Source organism: Micromesistius poutassou (genome assembly GCF_964030765.1).
Source record: "Micromesistius poutassou genome assembly, contig: SUPER_1_unloc_1, whole genome shotgun sequence".
Lineage (NCBI taxonomy): Eukaryota > Metazoa > Chordata > Actinopteri > Gadiformes > Gadidae > Micromesistius > Micromesistius poutassou.
In genome coordinates this window covers 1,184,816-1,193,735 of record NW_028180643.1, presented here as the reverse complement: position 1 = coordinate 1,193,735, position 8,920 = coordinate 1,184,816, and the positions used below count along the sequence as shown (strand labels likewise).

Genomic DNA, 8,920 nt, shown 5'->3' with positions numbered 1-8,920 from the left:
ATCAGAATAGTCAACACCAATGGGCCAAACAATGAGACTAATGATGATGATGATACTTTATTGATCCCCCGGGGGAGAAATTCATTCATTCAAATTAATCAGATGGTACTGAATGTTATTGTACCGCTGGCTAGTCCATTTAGCTCATCCAGCCTTGCTTACTGGTGTCCCCCTGTACTTCAAACCAAGACAGGTTTGTTGTAATAAAGAGGGCAATTTTTTTGTTCAATTCACCTCCTCTGTCTCACCGTACCTTCCCTGCAGAGTCACTCCCAGTTAGTGCTTGAGCAGTATTTACAGACAAGAGCCTTTCAGATTATTTAGCAGATTACTTGCACCTCATAAACTACATGCAAATCCAAGTTTATGAGGTGCTGGTCCTCGATGCAGACACTGCATTCACGGCAGAAGGACCTACCGACTCTGCCGTACTGAAAATACTGTAAGTATTGTTCTGCAATGTTAGACTCCTCATTTGTTGACTCCTCAGATTCATTTTTGATTTGATTGACTTATAACTCAAACCCAAAGGATATATTCGTTTGAATTTTTAAAATAAGTTGTTAACATGAAGGAATGTATACCAATGGGAAAGTATAAGTTAGCATGTCTGAGCATATTGTTTCTCCAGAACCATGGGGTCCAGTCATCTCATCTGCAGTTTCATTGGTACGTTTTCCACACAGCACTACAGTATTTATCATAATCCAGTTCATAATATTGAATTAATACAAATGTACATGCCATACATTTTGACAGTTGACCTCCTCCTATGTTATTGTGATCCTGGGTGTGTGGAAGATTCCTACAACAAAAAGATGGAATACTTAATTGATACAATAGTTGCAATATTTATGCTCGTAAATATTAGCTAATGATAGCTGAAGTATTTATTTCATGAACTAAATAGTATTTTCTCATCACCAGGTGTTGTGGTCCTCCTGTGGAAGTCACCTGGATTTTCAGGTATTTCTATGTGCCCCATTTAAGGGACGATGACAAGTTATCCAAACAAGCAATTATTTCAATGTTTTGAACACTGGAATGCAATTAGATAAACTCTTCTGTGGTTTTACTCTCCATTAAGCTGCATCCCGCATTAACGTGGCGTTGAGCGGCATGGCTATTCAGTCCACAACACACCAGTATGAGGGTGGGGAGGCCGAACGCGCCATCGATGGGAACAGCAGCCCTCAGTGGGAGCACAACAGCTGCACCCATACCGAGTCACAGGCTCAACCATGGTGGAGGCTGGAGCTGCCTGGTGTGTACCGGGTGTCAGAGATCCAGGTCACTAATAGGAATGAGGCTAGGGAGAGGCTCAACGGTGTGGAAATATTAATCGGGAATTCACTGGCGAACAACGGCAACGACAATCCAAGGTGAATCACTGGTGTCACCTCCCCTACTATCACTCAATACTGTTTGACTCCCAGCCAAAACGTTCTGGGTTTGACCCCTAATGACCTCAACCTGCTTTTAAGTGACTTTGGATCAAAGTTGAAGTAACTAAATGGCATAGAATATTATACTCCCTGAAAATAAGTGCCCAAACCAGTGCCCTGCCAAAGTACACCTGGACACACACCAGCTTCTGGCATCTGGTCTCTGATGCCTACCTTCACCAGACTACTGTATCTTCTCTCTCTGTCTCTTTTCCTCAGATGTGCCATCATCAACGATGACCCAGACTGCTTGACTCAGACTGTCAAGTGTTGGGGAATGGAAGGAAGGTTCATCAACTTCTACAAGTCCTCAGGGATCCTGACTCTGTGTGAGGTCAAAGTGTACAGAGGTAGGAACCCAGTCCATCATTACATGATCATCAAACATCACCTTAACGATGTTACGCGTGGCAGCCGAGCTGACGTATATTGTTTTGTCTTTGGTGTAAACCATGTTGCGCTGGCTATGAAATAGACAGATATTCTGAGGTGCGCCAGACGGAACAAGGCCTCCCTGCCTCATGTGTTACATTACTCTACATGCTCAGTGTGTTGGATGAGGAATGACCTCTAACAAATGAAGGGTCATTGCCTTGGTTGCATTTGGGGAGGGACTTATTTTCTGAGCTGGGGTATAACTATGAATAGGTGAATGATTTTAACTTGCTGCTACAGGTTTGACTGCATTTCATTTGGACTTGTAATCCAATACACGGTCTTGATGACAATTCAGTGTTCCACCTAAAGTCAAAGGTTAGGCACCACTGAACTACGTGACTGTTCTGTATTGGGATATTTCAGAGTGAAGTATCAAAGTAAGTTGTTTTTTTTATGTATGGTTCAAGACAACTCATAGACCTTCACATCAATTGAGTGTGTTTATGCATTTAAACACAACCCACACCAACTGGTGATTTAGTTAAAAAAATAACTATACATTTACATTTAGGGAATTTGGCAGATACAAAATAACACTTTTGTAAATGTAAAAGTGTCTGCTAAATGTCTTAATAGTGGGTAGGGATTAGGAGTCTGCTCAAAGATACATAAAGGGATACTGACAGGGCTGAGAGTAGAAATCCCTCACCACCACACTGTCTTTTGGTCCCCCAGTGTTAGGGCCTGCTCCACCCTCCGTCAGCATTCAGGAGATGGGGAGGAACATCACTCTGGTGGGGAGGCGTCTGTGCTGGTCAGACGCCCTGCTCTACTGCAGAGACTTTCACTGGGACCTGCTGAGCCTCATGGGCCCAGAAGACCAGGAGATGATTGATGAGCTGGTGGCTCATGCCCCCTTCCCACTAACCAGCCACCTCTGGGTCGGCCTGCGCAGGTACTGGCCAGGCCAGTCCTTATCATCATCTGGTTGTCCATCACTTTGTCTTATGAAATACCATGATAATAACAAAAAATTTATATTTTTCCACATTATTCTTCCTCCCAGCCAGGTAACCCTTTAATATCTTTCTATGTTGATAGGTCCCTTTCAGGAAGCACCTGGTTTTGGATGTCCGGTGACCCGATGGACTTCACCCAATGGGACAAAGGCTTACACCATTTCAGCCCCTGTGGGGGCGTGTCCAGTGTGGAACCTTCGACATGGAGGCAACGCTCTTGTGAAGAACATCTTAACTTCATCTGTTTCACAGGTTGGTGTCCAGCCTATAGAGCCATTAACAGGTCCTAAGAAAGCCAAATATACGTTAACCTTCTGCAAAGGCATGCACCAGATTGCATGGTCTACCTGCACAAGGGAGTCTCAGATTAGAACTTCATGAAGAATCACCTTTTTTCTGTCAACTTTTTAACATTGAAAGCAGCTTGAAACAGTGAGAGGTTCAAGGTTTCATTTTGGGGGGAATAAAAGTCCTTGTAAGTGTTATTCTCAACCTAGGAATGTGAATGAGGGAAATGAGCTGTAGGTATTTTATGCCCCTTTCATTAACCTTCTTGTATATAATTATATTTCCGCAGGTCCGACAGAAGGAGTGAACAAGTTGCGCTTCTACAGCTCCACGAGAGAGAATCAAATTCGCTGCACCTAACTTGGCCTCACTGGGGAATATAGCTGCTGATTCTGAAGACGTCCTAAGTAGTGAAGGTTCTGAGTGCTATAGGTTGGTGTCTGTGGTCGCTGGCTAGTTCTGCATTTTGTCATTATGGGCATTGTGACAGACCACATTTTGTGTAGCATAGCATATAGGATACATTTACTTAAGTATATAATCAATCAACCTATTTATGAGCAGATGTAGTTGTGTCATGCTTCAATTATTTGATTTGATGTAGAGATTGAGTTGAAGATGGTATCAAAAGACTAGATAAAGTATCTTTGGTTTTGATCTCTCTGTCTGGCTGATTCGGAAATTATACACAAAATTAGGGTTTAATCTCAAACTTTGATTGATAAGGTTGTATTGATGGGATTGAAGAGGGTGATATTAATTTATTTATTTGGATGTTCAAGTAAGGTCAAACACAGAGATGCACCATTTGAGAAAGTGTGAAGTGTAAAATGTGTTATCGAGTCAATCTTTATCTTTATCTATATATATATATATATATATATAATTAGTGTGTGTGCTTTAATAATGTTAACTTTTTTCCATATGTGACTGTGCTGTTTTCCCCTTTTGCATATCAATATAACGTAGCTAATGTTTGTTTGCTAGTATGATCCTAATATCACTGACCCGAAGACCAATAATTTGACTGTATAAATAAATGACATAATTTGCCCTGCTGTCAGCCCATCCAGACAGCCCTGCAACACATGGCCAGTCAAGGCAGTAGCCCAGGCAGGTCTCCAGGATGGAGGGGGGAGGTGTGTTAGAGGTCACACTGGGCTGGTGTGGGCTGGACTGGACAGTGGGGCTTTTTTATTTTAGGTATGGTAAAGTAAATAATCCCTGAGTCCAGTTTATGAATTTCATTTTATGGAGTGTGGGTTAGTGGGGGGAAAGTAGACATCTGTTGGGGATTCTCCCCAGCCTCAATTTGGTGTCGTGAGTTTGGGGAGTGGGTGTGGTCGATGGCTGGTTGAAGCAGCCTCACCTGGCCCGAGTCAGACAGACTCTGGGGCTGGGTGAGGCAACACACCTGTTGCACATTGAGTAATCAATTTGAACAGGTTAAGCCAGCCATCACCACACAAAAGGGAGATCTCCTACATGGCAACATGGAGCACTGTCTTCATGTCTCATTGTCTGCAAACTCTACAATAAACTGGCTCTCAACATCAACACATGTGTCTACGTGTCATTACAACAACAGTTAAAGTGATGTTTGGAATGATGTCACACTACGGGAACTATGTGTCTATGTGTTTAGGCAGTGGGACAGTGTCAGTCATAAGACTAATTATTGGTCTATTGACCTCAGGGTTCAGAGGATAGCCTCGCGTCATAGAGCCAGAGTCTAGCATCATGGAGATGATATGTGGTGGTAGAGTGCCCGGGTCAGGTAGTGATAAGTAGAGTCGGGGAGCCAATGGGCAGGCAGGCAACTTGACAGGCGCTAGGACCCTGGGGAAGCAGTGGTCCTCAGGGTCCTAGCGCCTGTCAAGTGTGAACTCTTGACAGGCTCCAGAAGGAGGCCGACACTACCGGCCTTCTGAAGACCAGAAGACCCTGTTTTCCACGGACAGTCCCCAATTTCAAAACAGGAATTTAAAGATGTATGAATAGATTGAAATGTTCTAGCTTTCTCATGAATATTAATTTGTAGACAGTTGGTTAGTTATTAGTTGGTCAGTTAATAATTTGTCTCGTGTTTATCTGATAGGCTGTGACGTGGCCTCGCTACACAGGGGGGGAATATCTATGGACTATATTCCATAAGCAGAACACTCATAATCAATAGGCTATCAATACAATATGTATCAATTCAGCTTTGAGCCTCATGTGAAGGTTTTCTCAAGCATGCTTGGTTCCTGTAGCTGTCAATCAAACTGCTCCAACCGTATTAATGCCACACCCACTCAATCCTGAAAGAATCTCTAATGTACTAATGGATGGAGTTTTCAAACAGCATTTTATCATTCAATAGCATATTTTCTTTGTCAATCTTTTATAGATGACTAAATGACAAAGCCAACTTTGAATTCATTCAACACATTGGATTTGGATGACCAGGGTCTTTAAGGATTAAAGGAGAAATAAGACAGTGAACATTTGATTTGATTTGATTTGAAAATCTTTAATGTCCCCGAAGGGCAATTTGGTTTACAGCAAAAGTTCAACACAGTAGAGCTCACATAGCACACACATGACACAATAAATACATATAAATACATATAGTCATCACAGATAACAGTACTGTACATCCTTCCCAACAGGTTCGCCTACAGCGTATTAAGGAATCTAACGGCAGACGGGACAAAGGATTTTAAATATCTGTTTGATTTGGCCTGACAAGGGAATGTGTACCTCCTCTTAGATGGGAGGAGTCGAAACTCTGCATGAAGAGGGTGAAGAGGGTTTGCCAGAATGGCCCTTGCCCTCTGAATGGCTCTGACCTGATAAACATTATCAAGGTCATTCAAGTTAATGCCAATTGTTTTTTGCCAGAGTTTGACCACATTCTTCATCTTATTCTTATTTGATATGCTGAGGTTCCCAAACCAACAAATCATTGCAAAAGTTAAGATAGACTCAATAAAAGATGAGTAAAACAGTTTAAGAAACTTCTTATCAACGTTAAAAGACCTCAGTTTCCTTAAATAAAACAACCTCTGATTTACTTTCCTGCAGATGGCATCTGAGTTGCTCTCAAAAGACAGTTTATCATCCAGGATGGTGCCTAGATACTTATAATGGTTGACTGTGTCCACAGCTGTGCCTTTGACAAAGGTTTGGGCTGTGACAGGTGGATTCTTACGGAAATCAATTTTCATGTCTTTCGTTTTTGACACATTAAGTTGCAGATAAGAATCATCACACCATCTAACAAAATGGTCCAGGACCGGTCCGTGGCCCGCCTCATGGTCCTGCAGGAGGCTGACAATCACGGAGTCATCAGCAAATTTAATTATGTGCCTAGACTCAAACGTGCTCTTACAATCATTAGTGTACAACATAAACAGCAGAGGTGACAAGACACATCCCTGGGGCGAGCCTGTGGAACACAACAGAGTCCCGGACAGGGTTTCATTAACACGAGTTCTCTGAGGCCTAGTTGTCAGAAAATCAACTAACCAGCATATAGTTCCCAAATCAACACTGGGTATTTCTGAAAGCCTGTGAGCAAGGACAAGAGGCTGCATACAGTTGAAGGCTGATGAAAAATCAGCAAAACATAGACGTATGTGTGTTTTCCTGCCTTCCAGGTGCCTGACAATTAAATTCAATAGTGTCGCCACAGCATCCTCCACCCCTTTCCTGGGTTGGTAGGCGAATTGAAGGGGATCAATCACGGTCTGCGTCATAGCAAGCAAGCTCTTTTTTACTATACGCTCAAAACTCTTCATCACCACTGAGGTGAGGGCCACAGGACGATAATCATTTAATGTCTTAGGTGATGGTACCTTTGCCACGGGAACAATAGTGGATTCTTTCCATAATGTGGGAACTTTATTTAATGACAAGGACCACTGGAAAATGTATGTAAAGATTTCACTTAAGAATGGGGCACAGCATTTAAGTAGTCGGCCACTTATTCCATCTGGCCCATAACTTTTCCTTGGGTTAGTCTTTCCAAAATTGCTCCACACACTGATTTCATCTATCTGAATCCCACTGCTTACTGGAACTTCCCTGAATTTAGACAATTCTCCAGAGAAGTCAATTGAATCAAATCTCAAATAAAACTGATTTAATTCTTCTGCCAGGGTGGAGTCAGATTTGTCACTGTTAGATACTCTTTTCTTCTTGTCCTGGATTCCCATCATGGACTTAATTCCTCTCCAAGCGGAGCGAGAATTGCCCATCCTGAATTCATCCTGAACCTTGTCCTTGTACTGCATTTTGGCCAATTTGATTTCCCTTTTCACCAATTTTTGGGCTTCTTTTTGTTCAGATATGTCTCCTTGATAGTAAGCTATTTTTTTCTTATTGATAGAATTCTTGAGGGATTTGCTGACCCAAGGCTTATTATTAGGATACAGTGTGATTGTCTTTCTTGGGATTATCATCTCTTCGCAGAAGGTAATATAATTTACCACAGTGTCAGTCAATTCATCTAAATTAGTACATGAGTCTTTAAAAACATCCCAGTTCGTATTATGCAAACAGCCATTCAGTTCCCGAATAGCGCTCTCTGTCCATAGAGCGACCTCTTTGCGCTCAACTTTCCCCTTCTTGAGGGCCGGCTGGTAGACCGGAGCAAGCAAGAACAGTATAGTATATGTAATGTAATAATTTATAATTGTTATATAATTATAAACTATGACTGGCCGAAACAACTTTCGGCCAGTCATGTTTTTCAGTGATAGGGACCCATTTTTGGAATGATTTACCAACGGAAATAAAAACACAAACTCAACTGAAAACATTTAATAGAAAGGTGAAATACTGGCTGAAAGAAAACCAAACATGTAACCACTGAGTCAGGACCATAAACGCAGGAGCAGATGCACACACATGTACACACTCTGTTGTCCTTGTTGTAATGTGTTGTCTGTGCCAGATGCCTGGCTGGTCGCCATGGCTGCCAGGGCTCAGCCCGCGGGGCGGGGTCTGGGAGCTAAACACGTAGCGGCCCGGGCCCCTCACTGTGGGGGTCTGGGTAGCGGCCCGGGCCCCTCACTGTGGGGGTGGGTGTAGGTGAGCGGGGTCTGGGTAGGGGCCCGGGCCCCTCACTGTGGGGGTCTGGGTAGTGGCCCGGGCCCCTCACTGTGGGGGTTGGTGTAGGTGAGCGGCTGCGAGCGGCTGGGTGTTTGGGGTTTGTGTTGTTATGTGATGTGCTGTTCTGTGATGTTCTTTATGTCTTTAAGTTTATGCACACATGCAAACAGTGCACTGCTCATGTAATGTTGACATGAATCTGTGAAATGTTGATTTTAATATCTGCTGCATGACTGTAACTCACACTATGTAGTTCTTTTAAGAATTATATTTGGATTATCTTCTTTAGAACGGCCTGACCTGGGACTTGGGTTGCAAATTGGCCAGCTGGCTAGAAACCTTCTATGCAACACATCTACACAGATTGTTATGGCATTGAATGTGATAACTGTGTAAGTAATAATGTGCGCTGCATTGTCCCTGACAAATAAACTAATAATAATACAAATAATGGGTTATGTTTTTTATAATAGCAGGGTTATTTTCTTCCTTAATTTCTCTTCAATTAAAAAGATTCAAATCTTTTTGGGTTAGATTCTACTTGTTACAGGCAGGTATCACACACAACACACACACACACACACACACACACACACACACACACACACACACATGTCTTACCCTTTAAAAGTTCATCACCAATGGTCTATTCTTCTGCAACACAGCAGTCCAAAGGGCTGGCTAAATATATGA

At 42.6% G+C, this 8,920-nt stretch overlaps 1 protein-coding gene across 1 annotated transcript; it reads left to right on the top strand.

Annotated features, from left to right (window-relative positions):
- Positions 1-635: 635 nt before the first annotated feature.
- On the top strand, positions 636-3,490 carry LOC311338058 (C-type mannose receptor 2-like; the record flags this gene model as incomplete). The annotated part of the gene is made up of 7 exons (XM_084488972.1): positions 636-669; positions 928-966; positions 1,088-1,382; positions 1,665-1,795; positions 2,565-2,778; positions 2,925-3,094; positions 3,420-3,490. The coding sequence occupies 7 exons, from the start codon at positions 636-638 to the stop codon at positions 3,488-3,490; spliced, it is 954 nt and encodes a 317-aa protein (XP_084345098.1).
- Between the last annotated feature and the right edge of the window lie 5,430 nt (positions 3,491-8,920).